Genomic DNA, 20823 nt, shown 5'->3' with positions numbered 1-20823 from the left:
GCAGCTTGCTCACAGACCTTTGCAGTAAGTGCATTAGTCTTCTACGCTGTTCTGTCAGCTGCATCACAACGTAGATAATTGCTCACAGCACTACATTGGCGGATTAGAAGAGAGGGGTGTGTGTGAATGAAGGTGCAGGGTGAAGTTCTGTCACTTGGGGTGGACAGCCTTGTATGTGGCTGATGTGCTCAGGAGCACACCAGCAGTGAGGCTGAGGGAAGACATTTTTGATAAGCAAAAAGTTTACTATGGTACTCTAGCTGCGGCCCTATGATAGCAGAGGGAAGAGGTGCATCTGGGGAGAAGTGAGACTGCTGTGTAAGAGGTCGCAGTACTCAAGGGAAGAGGTTCAGCAGGCTGGTCACTAGTTTTAGAAATGTGTCAATTTATCAGCATTTCTGTATTGAAGGAAATAGCATCTGTGACGTGTTGCATGACTTTGGGGTCTTACAATCAACTTTATTGGGCCACAGATCTACCAGGAGGAGATATCGCAAAAGTTGCCTATCCCAAGAGTTTGGGCAAAGGTGGATAGATCAGTGGCGGCGAGGATGAGTGGGATGCCCCCTGCAATACATGGGGTAAGTCACAATAATATACTAAACTACGCTTAATAGGAAGAGATGGCCATATGACCCACCTTGAGCACTCAGCAGAGGGACCTAAAGAAAGCAGTTCCATTATATTAAAGTTGAAGAACTGGACGCTTAAGAGAGAGGCATCCTTCATTATCCGCTCATTCAACAATACAGTGCGGCTCCAAACAAACTCTATTAGGCGTGGAGAAAAAGTGTGGATGTGCCAGATAATTGTGAGGTACAGCCATTCACAGTAAGGAGACAAAATGGGTCCATGCTCAAACTAAAACACGGCAGAGCTGTAAGCAAGAAGCCAAATGGTGTCTTGTCGAACTCAAGATGAAAACCTAGGGCCCGATTCACAAAGGTAAACTGAGACAAAAGACTATCTTTATGACTTTCGGAATTCACAAAGGGCATTTACGAGTAGTAAAGTTAGACTTTGTCTCAGTTTAACTTACGTTTTGGTCTTACATCTAACGGAGACAAAACCCAAGTTAAACTGAGACAAAAGTCTAACTTTACTACTCGTAAATGCCCTTTGTGAAAACCAAAAGTCATAAAGTTAGACTTTCATCTCAGTTTACGTTTGTGAATCGGGCCCCTAGTTTGTGGATATCTAGCTTGCTGTTAGCCATACGAATAAGCGCCAGTACTTACTTTGAACCAGTGCTCGGCCCCAGCACTTAATTGTCAACACCTGCACTTTTTGCACTATGCCACATGGTGGCCCTGTTGTTCAATTTTGAGATGAGCACACAACTGTTGTTTAGTAATTCAATATGCATTTAAAATGACTGATATCTGCCACCCAATCACTCTTATAGCTTTGGGTGACCTAGAATAGTCTGAATTGCAACCCTTGTATGAGTGTGATGGTTAGTAGTTGTGTTGGTACTCTCATTGGCAGCACTGGCAGGGGCAATGGGTGGTGCAAGGTGCAGTGGCCTCCTGAAGTAAGGCCCTGGCACTTATTGTTTTACAAATTCACCACTGAGCGTGGCTGCATGATCTTGAACCTACCCGGCCACAGAGTCTACTGGTGTGATAACCGGGCAACTGACGTATTGAATAGATACCTCTTTCCACGACAAGCCACTCCCCATGTGTAAGACTACGCGGCGCCGGCCTACCCTTGAAAGCTTCCATGTGGTTGAAATGGCAACATTGTTCACCATAAATTTCAAAGATTGAAGGAGCAGGAAAGACTTCAATTATTTGTAAATGTTTCAAGGACAATGTTATTTTTAGATACATTTTCCTAGAAGATAAGAAAAAACCTATGAAACATCCCCCAAACCTTTGAAAACCGATCTTGTGGGTATCAGCGATCCGGGCAGTGAAATTATTAAGACTCAGTTGCCAGTGGTGAGAGCAGTGTTCTATTTACATCTCTTGGGGGCTGCATTTGCCGTTAAACAGGTTTAAAATAGCTTTGTGTTTATCAAATTGGAAAGCGCACTAGCATGTGACACTGAATCCGCGGATTAAATATAGCCGTCCCATATGCTCCTGACCAGCACATCAGACGATGCTTTCTCTCAGCTCATCCTCTGCACAGACCCTGATAACACTCCATTTGCTAATGACTGATGGGGCTTTTCCATATTTTGAATATTTAAAGACACTTTTGTACACCTGTCAATTTGGAACCAAGGCGTACAAAAATAAATATACAATGACTGTTAGGTATACCACGATCAGTCAGAGAGACATTTGACTGAGTTACGAATTGCCAGGATTAAAATTTAGTTACTGAGTGGTAAGGTTGGATGTATCATGCCCATGGCCACTAGGATTATGACATTATGCGGCTGCTGTGTTTTCCACATAAATATGGGTATGCACATTTGCCAGTTCATGAATCCTCTGCAACACAATTAGAAGATTTCAAGAAAAAACAATTGGGTCTAGCTAAAACAGATCAAAAGTGACTATAAAGCACCATACATGAGTGGTGCCACCCAACAGACCAGCTGCAAAGGTTAATTCAGAGACTCTGTCCCTCACCACCCCTTGTTGTAAATAATTTTGTCCACCCTAAGCGTGGAAGGGTATACTCAGACATGAGTCCCTTGCTCATTGCACCATCAGGATTCAAGCAAGCCGGGCCGAAGACGGCTGTAATGCCAGAAACCGGTCCCCGGAAGCTTGTTTCCTTCCCAGTGTAAGAATTGGCTTTTGTAGTTTGGTTTGCCCTGTCCCCATCATGCACTGGGACAGGAACAGACTAATTTGCATACAGCCAGGTTCTGAAACTGGGATGGTGCAATGAGCTAAAAAACGGTGTTGGATCTAGCCCTGATCTCTTGACTGGGTGAGAGTATTCTGCTTAATTCAGAGACTCTGTCCCTCACCACCCCTTGTTGTAAATATGCAAAGGTTAATTGGCCACCTTTCAATGACCAATTACTGTATTTGATTGTTGAACAGGTACCAATGATCTGTTACGTTTGCTAACAGCGAATTAATGTCTATTAAAATGTCAAAATTGTGAAACTATGCTGGTGCAGAAATGAACCAATATGTCTCATAATTTGATCTCTCTTGCTGCATGATTTAATAAACTCTGCCACATAAATTGGTCCTCCATTGTCGCATTATTGCAGTGGTGCTTTGTGTGTTTGATGGCACCACGTGTTTCGCTCACTCACTGCCCTGTCGACCCCGGGTTACTTGGCCTGCTTTGCTAGGCAACAACCATGGTTACTTCTCCTAGGAGCTATGGGGTATATTATCAACCAATAGAGATAATTTTTGTCTCTAACTTGTTTAGAGACAAAAATTATCGCCGCACATCAGCGATTTTTACCGCAGATAAACCTTGCTATTAGCAAGGTTTATCGCAAATGCGATAAAAAACGGCCGCAATGCATGAATATCGCTGAAAAGTCAGCGATATTCAGGCATCACCGAGCTAATGCTCTTAGCCATGTTATCCACCTCCCATTGGATAACATGGCTAAGAACTGCTCAGGGGCAGGTGTTAGCTTTTGGAGATATTCGCGCTTAGCGCGAATATCTCCAAAAGTTGGTAATAGGAGATAGCGATGTTAGCGACTGTTTCCAGTCGCTAACATCTTGGCACGCCCACTGTGCATGTCATTAGTGATAAATATCACTGACATGCAAAGTAGGGCCCAAGATGGTCGCTATCTCCTACTAGCTGTCGCTAACTGGTGTTAGCGACAGCTAGGTAATAGGGAGATAATTTTATCTCCGCTTTCTTGGCTTTTAAAGCCAAAAAAGCGGAGATAAAGCCCCTTGATAATATGCCCCTTAGTTCTTGTGCTGCACTGTGCACTTCCCAGTAATGGGCAAGTGCTTCGTACAGTAAAGACTGACAATTTACACCTTTGTGGTGCCACTGGTTCATACCTTCCTTCTTCAAAGTGTTTCCAGCATCCACTTATAACGACTTGAGAATAATCTAACACACATACATTCTGCTCTGTTTTCTAAGCCTTCTGAATTAATCCTTTGTAATTATTTTTTTCATATCTTTCCTTACTACACAGTTTAATCATTTCACAAGCTTCATCTCAAACACCAATATCAGCTCAATCACATATAGGTTGGAAGAGAAGTGGCAGGGAAAGATGCAGGCCGTTGACCTCCTATTGGCCAGGATGATCAACATATATTTGAGCTAATTCCTGAAGTCACTATAAATGGATAGTTGGTCCTCTACCGAGAAGGAAGTAATGAACCCGGGAGGACCCAGGTCACGTGCCCAACATTTACACATTTGGATTTTCTTTGTGGCATAAGAGGAGGATAGCCTGGAATACATGGATTTAAAAGGCTGATTTGGAAATGCATTGAACTAACAAATGCAGGGATAGAGTGAATTCTGAAGATTCCCCACCACTCCATCGAGGTACTCAAGAGTGTCGCATCTGATTGGATCAGGAGCATAAGTCACCGCTAATATCACATGCAGAGGTGCACTAATCCAATCAGTCACACCTGTGACATTCAGCGTACACATTTATTTGTAGTTCCATTGGACCTCAGAAAAGTGGATGGCCGATGCAGGCTTACCCAATCCACTATACATTGATTCCCAGAGTACACAGAGAGCCTGCATCAATTTATCATTGCAACTTTGTCCTTTTCAGAACCAGGAGTCCACTTGTTGGCAGTAGTTCTGCTCCTCAAAATTCAATACCATAACATAACATAACATAGCATAAAATAACATAAAATAACATACTGTTTCATAACCTAGCAATGGTGACTTTAGAATGTGGCAATTCGGGGAAATCTTTGCTAGTGGGCCAGCCAATATTGATGGCACTCAAAAGAGGGTGGCAGAACTGGTTGCGGGGTAGACAGAAAATTGTTATATCTCAATTAGTTCATTTCTGTTGGTATATGCAGCAGTGCGAAGTGTTCCTTGAAATTACCATCATGTTCTATTTCTCTGCGCACCTGCATGCACTCCGGTAACATGTAATTTGTCAGTTATTAAGATAATAATCAGTATGAGGTATTGAATAAAGAAGCCACACTTACGCATGCTTCTCCTTCGTTCTTTCAAGAATCCAACATTTTTTGTAGCTTTCCTATTACTACCCTCCTCTAACTCTGAACATATGTAAAGTTTAAAGAAGACCTTGAGAAACATGAAAGTTGTGCCATGCTTCTGTGTGCAAGACACCTGTGTAGCAACACAAGTTGTCCTTGACAACAATGTCTTTCACTGATCTTCTTGAACTTTTTGTTTTCTTGCTCACCAGGTACAAGTGATTTAAATCTATGGTGTGCAGTTAGAAGATAAGAAAATCCTAGAACGAGGAAAAAAGACCATCGGACACAGGCAAGGTACAGTCGAGGTTTTCAAAGTTGCCACCCATAAAAAGGTGTATTATTATGCGGCCCTAAAAGTCAGATACTTTGAGTAAATAATAGAAAGTCTTTTGGACATAAATAGCCATTGAAATTGATACAATTGTTAAGTTGGTATGATCTGAAGGCCCATGTCTAGAAATTTATGTCGAGAATCTTGTGCTTACATCTAATCCAGGCAAAAAAAATCTAGATTTAAAAGATGCTCAGGTACACTAGTACATTTAGTTCCACTAATCACAGGATCCTTAAATGGGAATCTACATTGAGATGTTTGGGACTCAGTTGTGCTGCATGGTCCTGGGCTCTGGCACCCCCTCCTAGGTTCACAGTGGCTGCGGTGGGCCTGCATTGCAAGATTGCTGCTTGTAGGTTCATAAACTGTGCATTCCAGGAGCTTGACTCTCACATTTCAGCGGATCGATTCTGCCTCTGAGCCCTGATTGCAACATGCTCAGATTAATAGACCTCCTGTCATTTCCAGAGTTCAATGCCCAGTGGGGACTTCCTTGTGCAGCTTACCAGAGCATGCTGGGTAATTGTTCCATAAACATTAAGCCGCTGTCCTCATGCTTCTACTGCCAGTGTGCCCTGGGAAGTCTCCGGGTTAATTCAGATCCAAACTCAGTTTGAGATTCCATTTTCACAGGGTCAGACACATTTCTGCCCAGACTACATAAATGTTATGACACTCACGCCCCAGGCCCGTCTTCCCAGCTGAGAGCATGTTCTATGATAACTATACGTACGACTAAGCGGTGCACATTTCACAACGATGAATATTTAGTGGGCTTTATTAGAACTTAAGCCAGCATGTCAGCTGACCAGTGACAAATGGTTCCTACTGGATCCAGCGGTGGGCAGTAGGGACTTCAACATCTACCAAAAAGCCATGGAGAAAATTCCAGTTGATTTCAATTTCATCACTGTTCATTTTGAAATTTATTTTGTAGAATTTGCTGCATTTTTTATCCCTGGACATTCATAATCCAGTGTGCAATTCAATAGAAACTGGGATTTCTACTGGGAACACTCAGCAACTTGCAGACCAGCGCTGACACAATTTTATTTCAAGGGGAGGAAAAAAATCTAAAGTTGTGATGTGGGGGTTTTCCTGGCATGAAGCACTTGTCCTCTCCATGTAGTTACAGTAGTAGGTGCAGTAGGAAAAGTACCTGCCTCCTTTATTTTTGCTACTCCGTTAAGTGGTTTCCATGGAGTACTTAGTTTAAAGCGCGAGAAGGCCCAGATTAAAACATTTGTTGACGCGCTGGCCCGCGTAGCAGTAGCTTTCAACAACATAAAGAAGTTGCCATGGAAACTTTGCTTCCCTTTCTAAATGCAATGTTTTTACTTTATTTCAGGTCTTGTGTCCACTGGGAGTACTGATTTCTTTCGTTAGTCTGTAGTGCAAGAAAGCCCAGCCGACGCCATGACTCTGGCTGGTAAGTGACCAGAAAATTTCCTCTACCTGGATTGAGTAAAACTATTCCTGCCTGATGGTTTTTCTTCACATGTATGAAATGTTGGTGTGATCCTGACGCGGGATCAGGCGGGGCCTGCATGTTTGGTGGCAAGCAGTGGCTATCTACATGATCCTGAATTGGGACATAATTAGAAAATGTTGCTCTAATTCATTATGTCGAAATTTGTATTTCAAATTGGATTGTCAAGTTTGACAAAAATTGACTTGATGAATGCCCATTTCAAAGAAACATAAATAATTGTTTGCTGCATTTGGAAATTCCTTAATCCTACGATTTCATTTGAATCCTCTTTTCCCCTCTCACTACTTGCCCCTTGTCCTCTTTTTTCTTTAAATGTGGATATCCCCAGGATCACATTAGAATTAAAAAAAAAACTACCACATCGCTGCCTTTTTTTTCACTTCCTGGCTCATCAGGAATTTAAAAAAGTTTTAAAGTTTTCTTTTAAAAGTTGAAACACTCATCCTGAGCTGGGATTTGATACCGAGCCCAGCGTTTTCACAAACCCCCTCAGATTCACCAAACTCAGGTGGTATTCCTCCAGTCCTTTCACATAATTCAAGTGCTCCCGGGGTACAGAACGTCTTGGCGGCATCAAGAAAGCATTGGATCTAGTTCTCGAAGAGGTCCAGTGTACTCCTTCGGTGCTATGGCATTTTTATTCTACTCTAATATTGTGGAAACCTCAATTATTGGGTTACCTAGAATTTGAGTAATTTCTGGTTTTCTTAAACTTATTTTTATCACGTAATTCTCACTCACAGGCGGCTCTGGGCCAGATTTACTTTTCTTCATACGATGCTACGCACTAAGGCAACTTGCAGCGCTGCGTTGCGTGAGAGGAAGTCAACAGAAATGTACCATATCTACTAAAACATGCGCACTTCAGCTCTCCCCCAGCGCTGATGCATTGTGGGCTGCCGAGCATCAGCGCAGTCTCCTTTGCACCATGGTGCAAGGGTGCCTGCATTGCAGGCAGGATTGTTTGTTTGCAGAAAGGGGTACCTTCCTGCAGAAAACAATCCTTAAAGGCACATTCCTCGTTTAATGTGTGCTGCAGATTTTAGATCTGAAAGTAACGAGGAGAAATAAATATATTTCTTATCATATAGCATTGGTAAAACATGGGCAAAATCAGTGGTTGTAGGTGCAATATGTGATGACTGAGCAGTTGCACGCGTCAATTAACACTACGTCTGCTCCCTCTTTCCATCTACAGCGTATAAAGAGAAGATGAAAGAGCTTCCTCTGATGTCCCTCTTCTGTTCCTGCTTCCTATCCGACCCCTTGAAGAACCCGGTGTACGCGCACGAAGGTAGGAATGACATTCAACACCGCGGATTTTGAGGGTAACTCGCATGGTCTGAAGGTAGAGGGGAAGATCCTGAGCGGTGTCGGGGTGGGCGCAGCATGCTTGTGGCACAGTAGACTACTATGTCTAATGCCGTGTCTATCTCTGATTGGTTACTGAGCTCTACAATTCTAATACAAGCCCAAATATTCTTCAAATAGGGGCAAACAAATGGGTTATATAGTTATTTCTCTTTAAATGATATGCAGTTTCTCCCCTGACTTCTCAAACATTGATGGGAACCATGGTTGGCGGCGGCGATAAACTAACTGGCTGACCACTAAGATGTGATTTTGAAAGGACATCCTTCCAAACACCCCAGAAGAGCATGCCTGCTAGTGACAATTCTTCAGCTGGTATTAGATACTTTTCTCCAGGGCTTCTTTTGTAATAGAACATTAGAGCAACATTGATGACGCTGATCCAACTTAAGAAAGTCACAGAACACAGGAATGCCAGCAAAGTCACTATTAAAGTGAAAAAGTCTGTGGTATTATAAAGGTATTGTAAAAATGCCATTGAATATAGTAACAACAATTTATCATGGACTGTAGTAGCAACACATTTTTTTCTGATGTGGTTAAATTGTCCTAGTTGTGTCCATCCTTTGGCCCTTGGGTCTTTTCCTAAGGAATTAGAGCAGAGGTTCCTTATATGAGGCAAAGTGGGCTGGATCCATGCCACACTTTTAGGATAACCTTAATCTAAATGATTTCGATGTATATTCATTGTCTATAACTACATTGCATAGGGATATCCTTAAAATATATTTTCCTGGATCCACTTTGGACACTATTGATTGAGTTAGGTACCATGTGATAGGCCATAAGCAGTGACGGAGTCACAACAACCCCATAAGCAATTCCATAAGCCATTTTATACCAATTTTGAGGTTGAACTTTAGTCACAAACCATTAGAAAAAATGTGTTGAGCTCTAAAGAAGGCTGTCTACAAGAGCATAAATTAGAAATTATTTTGTCTTCTTTAGTTGACTGGAAAAAGTTCACTATCCCCAATAAGCTGATCCCCTCTATTAATTGTGGAAATATAGTATGATTTTATTTGTGCTTATTGATGAATGTTTATCGATTAAAGGTTTGCCTTGCTTTTTGTCTTTCTAGCAGACACTGTGGATCTCACCTGGTGTGTCATATCAGACATGGAGGTGATCGAATTGAACAAGCGGACCTCGGGCCAGTCCTTTGAGGTCATACTGAAGCCTCCTTCCTTTGACGGGGTCCCAGAATTCAATGCGTCGCTCCCTCGGCGACGGGACCCCTCGCTTGAGGAGATACAGAAGAAGCTGGAGGCAGCTGAGGAGAGGCGCAAGGTAAAAAATGAGTGTAAGGCACATGTTGATGGCAGTGTATAAGAGAGAAAATGCACCAGGCTTCAACTATGAGCCTTGGTCTTCTCTCTGGCGGTGGCAAATCTGAGAAGCAATAATTGATTATTTTTGTATATATATCAATAAATACTGTATGTATTGTAGTGATTACTTAGCGCCCCTGTTTCAGTAGTAAATGTAGGAAAAATAGAATCTAAAGTCTTTACTATAAAGATTATGAAGTCAATTTACGACGCCTTTTGGAAGGGTTCTGAATCAGATTCAAATTTGCCGAATCCGAACCCCTGTTTCCGATCGAAATGTAATCAGTTCCCAATGACCGATTACGATGCCCAGAAACCGTTTGGGCTGTCCGAATTGGTTTCAAAAGGCATTTAGACAGGTCGAGTCTTTCGGAGCCTAATCGTACAGCTCTATGGACTCAGTCTCAGAGCGAGCGATTATGATGAACGATTCGGACAGCTGTTCTGATTCGGTTTAAATGGCTGTTGGAATCTGTCTTTGGGGACCTGGAGCATGCCCCCCCTTCACCTGAGGCCTTTCGAATCGGCCCATGAGGGTACCGAAAGGACCCCCTTTCAGACCATGCACAGTGTAGCAGGCACCAATTTGGTGCCTGCCACCGGGTGCATGATTTTCCCCAGCCACCCCTTCCTTCAACGGGAGCCTGTGTTCTCGGTCGGAACACAGGCTTCCATAGAAGTCAATGGGAGTCCAACCGAATCGTATCCGGAAGCATCCTGATACATCAAAATCGCTTGGTCAGACTCCCCCGATCCGAGTCGTTAGGAAAGCATTCCGGAACTGAATTGGTCAGAATGCTTTCCGGACTAGATCGTAATCGGCCCCTATGTATTTTTTTTTAATGAGAGATGTTTTTATAACATGAATCGAAACCTGGGAAACAGAATGACTAGAATATTGCAAGCACCTTTCTTAAATGAACAACCAATATGCTAGAGCAATTGCAAAGACATTGATGTGGAATACGGTGGAAGAGACCTTCTTTTTCCAGGAATATCATCCAGTTCTTTCCGCGTGTGGGTGGGGCATTTGAGAGGCAGCTATGGGAGGAACCAGGACCGTGGTTGGGAGTTGCACCTTTGCACAATGGGCGGAGGAAGGAAGGTTACATTCTTGGGTAATAAGTAGGTAGTGGGCCCACAATGGTGGGCTGTAATGCTAATAATGGGATTTTCCATAGTAAACAGATCTTTGTTTCTTGTGTTACTTTTAGTACCAGGAAGCTGAACTTCTGAAGCACCTGGCTGAGAAGCGAGAGCATGAGCGAGAGGTGATCCAAAAAGCCATCGAGGAGAACAACAACTTCATCAAGACAGCCAAGGAGAAGCTGGCACAGAGGATGGAGGTCAACAAAGAGAACCGGGAAGCCCACTTAGCCGCCATGCTGGAACGCCTGCAGGAGAAGGTGAGTCGAAATGAGACTGGAGAGGTCCAAAGGCCAATCTTGATGGTCTTCAAGTTTTTTTTGTAGCAGTGTTATTTGGTCGCATATGTTTCTTAAACATAATTAAACATTTATGGTAACTTCAGATTGCTGCCAAGCATGTCACAGCTATCATATGTCTGCGGTGATGTCATAGGATAGAGTTTTATGAATTATAATGTTCCCCAACGACACACATAAACATGACAACAAGGCATTTAGAGGCACCTGGTTATTTGGGGGGCCATGTAGTATGAATTGCTATCCTTCAGCTAAGATGAGTGCAGGTTTATTAGTGGCCCTGAACATTTATCCATAGAGAGGCTCTCCAACACTCTCTCTGCCTTACTCCCTTTAGGTGCTTCGAGGAGAAGGCCGGAGGAAGAAAGAATGGGGAGCAGAAAAAATGAATAACAAGATAGGAAGGTGATATATTAAGTTGAAAGAGTTTATATGGAGAGGAGATTGTATTCCTCTGAACCATCCTATATGTATAATGGTAGATTACAACAGCTGCTGGTGCAGTATGCATCTCTCACTGGCTGCTTTCTCTTGTTATGGCAAGTCACAGCCACTTGCACTGGTCAAATCTGAAACAAATCCCAATTGTAAAGGACAAATGTTGCTGATGGAAAGGCCCCTGCAAGCGTGATAAGATATTGCATCTGATGTCACTAAGCCTTGGCACAGTTCTTTCTTCCCATTCCTAAACACGAATCCTAAATGCAAATCCTAACCTACAGAACTAAAGGCTCCAGGAAACTGGAAAGACATCAAGATGCCGGTTTTGTCTATAGGTGGTGGGAAGACCTCAAGACACAGCTTTTGTCTATAGGCGGTGGGAAAGCTCCAGGATACAGCTTTTGTCTATAGGTGGTGGGAAGTGTTACAGCAAACAAAAGATGGACGAAATGCTGACAATGCAAAAATTCTCCCCCAGTCAAAAGATCTGGGTTAAATCCATTGTTCTTTTGCCCACTACGCCACCCCAGTTTAGACCCAGCCATATGCAAATCAGTCTTGACCCTGTGCCTGATGGGAACAGTCCAGACCGAACTGCCAGGCCAGGTCCTCCCTGGACCGGAAATAAGCATCCTGGGACCGGTTTCAGGGTATGTCACCCTTTATCAGCCAGGCTAGCTTCAATCCAGTGGCACAGTGAGCAAAGGGCCCACGTCTGGGCATACCCAACTCACTTAGGGCAAAAAGTGTTACAGCAAGCAAAAGATGGAAGGAATGCCAACAGTGCAAACATTCTCCCCCAGTCAAAAGATCTGGGGTGGGAAGGCCTCAACACACAGCTTTTGTCTATAGGTGGTGGGAAGGCACCCACCTATAGACTTACGGTCCAATTAGTAACCCTTTTTGTACAATTGTTGAAGCTTCAGTGTGTAACATTATACACACACACACTCACACACGTGTTGGTTAAATATGTTCAAATCTAACTTTCTGTGTATCTGTGTAGATGTAGATATGTATTCAAATACACCCTAAGTCCGATTTAAACATTTTAAGCAAACATTTAGACTCAAGTCAAGGTTATAGGGCAAATTATTGCGTATTGCAAGGTGCTGTGTCTGTTTTTTTTTACTCTGTCGTCTCTCAACAGCTTTGTTGGCTGAGCCCAAGTGGGGAAGGGGAAGAACAAATGGAGTTGTGGCACGGCCCCTATGCCCCCCACTTTAGAGCCTCCACTGGCGTAAACCTAGTAGTGCCTGCAGCTTCCTTTTTTTTTTTTTTGTAAATGTGCCCCTTTAGTTCCTCGATGGCTTATCTGCCGAAATCTCCCAACATCTGTCGGTGCTGCCCCAGAAATCATCGCTATTCTCGCGGGGCTAGCATGTCATTATGCATTATCTCCCATAATGCAGCGCGAGTTCCATGTCTGACATGGCAGACGCCTCCTCCTGCGCCTCAACTTACTTAGAAGTTTACACCACAGCCTGCTGCTCCAGCCGCGGGGAAGGGGCGGGGGAGATTGTGACAACAGATCAGCAGGAACATTCTCTCTGCTTAGAAACAGGGAAAGCTTCGGCTGGTAGTGACTGTCACACTTAGACACGTTCACGCAAGAACAACAGAGTAACTGCATCCATCAGACAAGACACGTACACACCTCTCTAGTGATTCTATACCCTGCTGTCTCAGGTCTCGCTTTTGCTTTTCCTGGCGAACTTCAGCACCCATCTTAAGTGACAGCTCCTTATTTTGACACAACTTGGTCAAAATGGGTTAAAATGGAGATTTCTAGTATACTATATTCAAAATAAGAGTGCTTCTAGCTGAGTAAACCGAGTAAGCAATATAAACAAGAAAAACAGCCGCTGCTTTGAAAACCCCCAAACCATTTCAGAGGTGTGTCTGTTTATACTCTGTGAGTCATCACTCGCTGCTGACATCTGCTGTGATCTGCAGGTCACAACATCAAATCTGAGAAAAACTAACTCAGACTTTCACCCCTCCAACGTTGGTAAATTGAGTACCATTAAGCTGGATAAAAGTAATATCTGTGAGTTGCAATGTTAGGAAAGACAAAGGTTTGTTATGAAGCAATAAATAGAAGAAGTTACTCTTCTGTGTGGCAGGTGAGAATACACAAGGCCTCTTTTAGTGCCTTGTCCCTCATGTCATGGGCGCTGAAGCTTTCAATTGTTAGAGGAATTATGGTCTGGCTCTTCCATTGTGGCCTAAAGTACCAAGAGGCGGCCGGCACAGGTAAATGTGGTGAGACGGGGAGGCGGGGGCAAGGCGGGGTGAGAGGGGGAAGTCGACAGATGGTGGAATAGGTATAGTTAATGTATTAAATAACACCTATTCCACCGTCTGTCAGCTTCCCCACCTGTCGTGCCCTGCCCCACCCGACTGCGCTTACCTGAGCCGGCCGCCGCTGAAAGTCCATCGTGAGAATGCCGTTCTTCTGACCACCATGCTCTTTCATGGCACTCTGGTGGATATGTGTATGTGCTGCCCTATTGGGACCTGTTGCCAGCCTGAGATTATCCATACTTCAGCCCTAGCACCACTGCTATAGGGAGGTCACTGTAGATACCTACCTTACAGCACTACTGCAAGTGTCCACAAGGTGGCACAAGATTGCGACACATGGCACCAGAAATAGCCTTGTTGCTAGAGAGCAGGCAGTGGGAAGCAGCAGCATGCCATTCTGCCTGGGCTCTGAAAACCTTTGCACCAGAGCTGGGCAGACCCCCACATCTGAAGTGAATTTAGCCTGGTCTCTGTGAGGAATAGCACCCCAGAAAAACCATCCCCTACCTAAAAGGCTACTTTAGTCTATGTGTGCACCGACCAGCAAAGCCGGGTTGATGTGAACATATGTTCTCTTCAATGTGGCCTCCACTTCCCAGCCCTGTGGGTCGAGACTGTAACAATTTATGTCACCCACAACGTGAAACCTATTACATTGCTTCATATAACGTCCACTTGGTGGGTCTGAGGCAATGCACGTGCCCCTTTTAATAAGGACTACTAATGAACCATAAATTAAAATGCAGATTCCATTTCTGGACCCTTCTACTCATTGACATTTAAATTCTTCATTTCTGCATTCACCTAAAATATTTCGGGGTTGGCTGTGGGTAAATGCTGATGTAACTGCTGGAATAGGGGTCTACCGGGCGTTGAGGTGGTCATCCAAGCAGAAGATTAGGGTCAAGCTCAGAGAATTAAGTATTGAGCCGTGCCCTCTTTTGGAATATGTTTGTCCCTGGGCTCAAAGTTCTCCTCCTCGTCATATTCCAAGGTGGCCTTGGAGGAGGCTGAAGAAGACTAGGAAGCAACAGTTATCATAGAACCGAAACATGATGGTAGGGAGAAAGGCCATGCCCACTGCGGCCTCTGGTGCACTCATCTCTGCTGCCATCTGACTCACTGTGGACTGCAGCATGGTCTGCATGAGAGTTAGTATGCGGTATGTGGGTATTTACCCTTTACACAAACCAGTGCTCTCAATGCCTGCCACATTTTAGCTTCATTCAGTGCCTCATATTTTTAATTTCTAATTTGGGATGCTGTGTAAATCTCTTAATGGTCTGGTAGACACTCAAAACGTTACACTTTGCTGCAATACATTTATTTATTTTTTCCTTGGCTGCTCAGGAGCTCAATCTAGTCCTTTGTACCCACCACACATAATCAAAACATCTACACAAGAGCACCTATAGAATGCAAAACAAACATTTGATTCTGATTTGGTCACAATAAACAGTATATGAAATGAAGACTATGAGAAGGTGTCCTTGCATTGCCTTTACTGCTGTTGGTTTGACTGTGATGGGTGCATCTTTCGAAGTCATCTGCTTTTGTGTAACGGGGAACATTTGTGAGCGCTGTCCTTCTTGGTCTGAATCAGACATGAGTATCAGGTTTGTGCCCTTGGAATGGGTTCCCCGGAATACAAGCAACTAATTTATCCGTTAACCTGATATTGAAGGAATAGCAGAATTGGGGTTAACAGAATTTTTGGGTTGTCGGGATTGACTTCACAACATGACCAAGAGGAACGTCCCTATGGTCAACAACTTGCCCGGTTAGGGATTTCTCTTGAAGTCGTACCATTTTTCACCCCAACCCAAAAGTCAAAATATATTGACTTTAATGATTTGACTCCTTTATGTAATTCTACAGTCTCATGTTGTTGGGGTTCTTGAATAACAAACAGACAACCCAAGTTGGGATGCTTACATCATGATACTGATGAACCATCATGTTAGACTGTATCAGAGAATCGCAATGTTTGCTCGGCCGGGTGAAGAAAGTGGGATTTGGGGGGATGTAAAATGAAGTAGTGGAGATAGCCCGCACATGTGTAAGCTGTGCACCTGCTCCATTTCACAAGCAAGCTCATATTTTTGTTATACCCAAAAAAGTGACCACCCGGCTAACCATGAACTTTATACTTCTAGACTTGACTTCCCCGTGAAATTCATGGCAAATTTGCATACCTAACCATGAGGCGCGGCTCACCAATGTTTCCCTGTAAGTTCTGCTCAATATTTTCTGAACAGTGTTTATGTGCATCAATTCATTCTTATGGCTTTGTTGTGAGTGTGGATGTAGTAAAGTTATTTTTAGAATCCTCTCTGATCCCCAGCTGTACTATGTTGTGCCCTTTCAATTATTTTTTAACACTTTACAAATGCTCAGATTTCAAATTCATCTTTTTTGGTAAATGTTTTATCTCACAAAGTTTTTCATGGGAGTGGGATGGACTCAAGGTGCTGATAGACATTCTAGTTTTGTGTCTGTGTAGATGAAAAGTAAATGAGCCATCTAGTCATGTCTCAGGATTACCTGGCACACTTGTCATCATGTCTCGCCTTACTTCCCAAATGTTGGTATTATACTTCTCTGTGCTCAAAGGTGTGATCCCAAGCATTGTTGAATGATATTTGACACAATGACCCTGCTTACAAGTTGGGTGTTGCTTGGGTAGCGGTAAATGTACAAATTTACCTTTTCTGTGCTGTACACCCACCGCTGTATGGGACAATTACAAGTTAAACTACATGGAATGGGGAATTACCACGTGGGACTTATTTGTCTAGTCCTAAAACTACACAGTATTCACAGTTCCACGGGGTTTAACTCATACATTTACCACATGCTATGAGTTGATGGTAAATGTATGCACGGGCCTCTGGGCGGCTTTGGGGTTCACTGGATGGAAGAACCAAGTACGCTTTTCCCACACCCAGATAAAGGTGTGGAAACCTACCCATTGATAATCAGAAACCTACCAATTTATAATCAGGTGAAGCAAATTAAATGCGTTAATTCTGCTTGACCTGACTGGTAATCAGGTGTCATTCTTCATCCAGAACATTTCTGGTTCATGGAATTCTGAAATGTGATTTTTCAGCACTGCACATAGTTTCTATTTGTTCATGATGAGTTGAGTTGTGTGCCTATTCTTGCACCAGGCAATCTATAGTAATTACACAACAATATATGTGGCCAATGCCAAGATCTAAGCAGTCATTACTGTGTAAGATAAAGTAACAGCACTTTAAAGTACTGTCACTTGCTGTTCTATCAGACGGTAACAAGACAAAATATCGAATTCAAAATATAGAATTAGAAAAATATTGAAGTCAAAATATAGAATGGACAAAATATCGAATGGACAGAATATAGTGGTGAAAAATATTGAATTGAAGGTAAGTAATTTAATATCGAATAGTAATTTTTATCCCTACGCTATCCAACGCTTTCCCTACTGTTGCACTCTCTGGAGTGGGAATAGTAATTTTTACCCCTACGCTATCCAACGCTTTCCCTACTGTTGCACTCTCTGGAGTGGTAATAGTAATTTTTACCCCTACGCTATCCAACGCTTTCCCTACTGTTGCACTCACTGGAGTGGGAATAGTAATTTTTACCTCTACGCTATCCAACGCTTTCCCTACTGTTGCACTCACTGGAGTGGGAATAGTAATTTTTACCCCTACGCTATCCAACGCTTTCCCTACTGTTGCACTCACTGGAGTGGCAATAGTAAATGTTATATTTATTATTTCATTAATTTTAAATTACTTTAAAGACATTTAAAAAAATCGATATATTGACTAACTATATTTTTTAAAACTATATTTTTGATTCGATATTTTTGTACTTACCTGTTTGTAGATAGGAATTCGATATTTTTGCATTCTATATTTTTTCTACGATATTTTGGTAATTCTATATTTGTGAATTCGATATTATGTCAGTGATTCCTATCAGACATCATGAGTCACCCAAAATGACGTGCATCCGGGTATAAACAGAAAGTGTTGATTTGATCCCCCGATGTCTGCTATATGTGCACGGTCAAATACATATAGTGGCCATGCAACGTGTGTCCACAGGACTGATTAGCGCCTGCTGGTCTATGAACTCTAGCCGTTGATCCTGCGGTGATTTGGAGTAGGTTGGTTGAGATGGTAGGACTCACCTTTTTTTTCTATCCCCATGATCTTCTAGGACAAACATGCAGAAGAGGTGCGGAAGAACAAAGAGCTAAAGGAAGAGGCTTCCAGGTAGAAGCGCCCAGTGGATCTGGACTGATGGTTCCCGGGTGGTTCGAGCCGCCCACGCACAATAAGAAGTGGAGAGGATGCTCCTTCGCTTTATTCGTCTGTGAATGTGAAGAATTGATCAGTGAAGCCATTCAATATTCAATATTTTTTTTTCAGGGGTGGGAGGGATATAACAGGGAAAAAAGTGGGGGAGGGGGGTGTCCGCCCCATCAGTGCACATGAGCAGAATCCTCTCTGTGATCCCACCTCTTGGACTTTGTGATAATGTTGAAGGTGTCAAAAATCTGAACCAACTGCTTGCCAAGGCAGAGAATGTGTCATGTGATTTTATCCTTTCATTGTTACCTCATGACTTCCAATTCAGACAAGTGTACTAATGTGAGATACGTATGTTTTCCCAGTATCCTGTCATCAATACAAATTGATTTTTTAGCATTATGTCTTCTGGTGTTATTGTTCACGCTTTTACTTTGTTGGATTGCGAGAGGTGTAGTTTTCTTTCTGCAACACATGAGTTTGGGTCTGTATCCTACCACAATATGATGCACCATAGGGATACTTCTTCAAGAATACCTAAAAGAAACTTAAAATATATGTTGTTCCTTACCAGTAATGCTTATACTTCTATTATGTTTGTGTGTGAGTACTTTTCTTACTTGGGACGTCTTCCATTTTTGTAAACTTCTACCCGCCCCTCAAACAGGAAGTGACACCAAAGGAGGCCAGGAGGTGCAGCAATGCAGCAAAAATGGAAAGAGAAGGGTTGCATTGCCTTGATGGTGAGAAAGAAAAGAAATGCAGCCGTTTGCTTCACATCTTTGTTGATTTAATCAATATGCAGACTCAATTTCCTGCCTTCTTCTGATATCACTTCCTGTTACCGAGGCTGAGGACAGTTCAGAAATGGAAGAGTAAGAAAATCTTTGCAGAAGTTTCAATGTAACTAGTGTGGAACAACACATTTTTTTTTATTTTGGATACATGTATATGTACCCTTCAACATATGTGAAGGAATCTGCAAGGATCCTGAGAAGCTTAACGGAAAAAGTGTATAGGCGACGAACAACGTAAAAGAACACATGGAGAGCAAGAATGCATCAAAAGTGAAGCAATATCACATATTCCATTAGGCTCTCTTCTGAGACTGGGGTCAGAATCACGGACATTGTGTTTGCCACAATTAAATGTTCCCAGTGATAAGAAGCCCACTGTGTGGTGCAAACTCTTTTACCATCTGCATCATGAAAGGGTGTATGTGGCAGCAGCAATGCATGACAAAAGTAATTCTCCCTGTTAAAGAATGTAATAATAACACAAATACCACTTAGCCACAAGACCACATTACAATGACAACACAGCAATAACAAAACAGCAATTGAACACAGCATAATACAACAACAAATACAAACACAATAGAAAATGCAACATACACACAAAAATAGCACCAACAGCTACACAACAACACAACATACCACTAGACCCACACTACAAAACAAATCAGCACTCCACACTAACAAAAAAATAACAAAAATGCAATACAGTCGTCAGCACTTCTCAGCAGCACGGCGCAATAACAGTAACACAACACAACAAAACAGTGTCAAAATAATGCAATCACATAGTGTGGTTATGTTAAGTTGCATTTCTGGGCTGTTCGCTTGTGATTTCTTATTGTGTTTTTTTTTGTGTCCTACTGTGCTTGGTTTCTTTTTTGTTGTGCTGTTGTTGTGACATGTGTTTCCTTTGACCTACTCCATTCAACACATGGTTTGATAGATCCATATATAAGTAGCACTTTCGATTAGATTTCAAGTGCAAAAAAACACCACTCCTAACGATACTTAAGTGTCACCACCCCAAATCTCTGCCCATGCATGATGCCAACCAGCCTAAGACACACCCCAAATCATATCTGTAGAAAATGACCTCTCAATCTCTCTTTTTTGATAGGACCCATGATGACACTTATTACTTTGTAGACAAAATTAATTCAGCTTCATTTGGTTCCAGAATAAGAAATACTTCTAATGTCATTGTTGCACCCTAAGAAGTTAGCATCTAATACATGTGTGAGATGGTGGAGATTCACATAGTTTGGGACTCGTATCAAATCCAAATACATATTGAGATATTCAGAAAGAAGTGGGGAGTGGGACCTCGTGTCTGCCCAGTGCCATTCGCATGCGCCACATTACCCGGACGAGTTGTGAATAAAACAACTACCCACACTTGGACGTATCTTATCCACCAGTTCTGAAAGGTATCACAAAGCAAAACTGTACTAGATTCCATAGTAAATTTAGGTAAGACTGTAGGACCATACTCACCCACTTTAGGACTTAAGTACCCATAAAGATCACCCAAGTGTTGATATTAAACATCAGGGGGTATATTACCAACAACTAGCGATAATTTTTGTCTCTAACTTGTTTAGAGACAAAAAATATCGCCGCACATCGGCGATTTTTATCGCAGATAAACCTTGCTATTAGCAAGGTTTATCGCAAATGCGATAAAAAACGGCCGCAATGCATGAATATCGCTGAAAAGTCAGCGATATTCATGCATTACCGAGCTAATGCTCTTAGCCATGTTATCCACCTCCCATTGGATAACATGGTGAAGAACTGCTCAGGGCAGGTGTTAGCTTTTGGAGATATTCGCGCTTACATCTCCAAAAGTTGGTAATAGGAGATAGCGATGTTAGCGACTGTTTCCAG

General features: G+C 42.6%; 1 protein-coding gene across 4 annotated transcripts; it reads left to right on the top strand.

Annotated features, from left to right (window-relative positions):
- The first annotated feature begins 5318 nt into the window (after positions 1–5318).
- Positions 5319–18538, top strand: STMN4 (stathmin 4). 4 transcript variants are annotated; one of them, XM_078647138.1, is made up of 8 exons: positions 5319–5405; positions 6794–6874; positions 8136–8231; positions 9390–9598; positions 10854–11045; positions 11422–11489; positions 15989–16061; positions 18048–18538. In XM_078647138.1, exons 2-7 carry the CDS (start codon positions 6862–6864, stop codon positions 16029–16031), a joined length of 621 nt encoding a protein of 206 aa, XP_078503264.1. In that variant the 5' UTR covers positions 5319–5405; positions 6794–6861; the 3' UTR covers positions 16032–16061; positions 18048–18538. The 4 variants fall into 4 exon arrangements, 3 of the variants coding, with proteins under 3 accessions (XP_078503264.1, XP_078503265.1, XP_078503266.1); XR_013595987.1 differs by lacking the exon at positions 11422–11489 and having other exon boundaries at positions 18048–18105; XM_078647139.1 differs by lacking the exon at positions 15989–16061.
- Positions 18539–20823: the final 2285 nt, after the last annotated feature.

The sequence above is a fragment of the Lissotriton helveticus genome, chromosome 6 (genome assembly GCF_964261635.1).
Source record: "Lissotriton helveticus chromosome 6, aLisHel1.1, whole genome shotgun sequence".
In the NCBI taxonomy this organism is placed as follows: Eukaryota; Metazoa; Chordata; class Amphibia; order Caudata; family Salamandridae; genus Lissotriton; species Lissotriton helveticus.
This window is presented reverse-complemented; position numbering and strand designations above follow the sequence as displayed.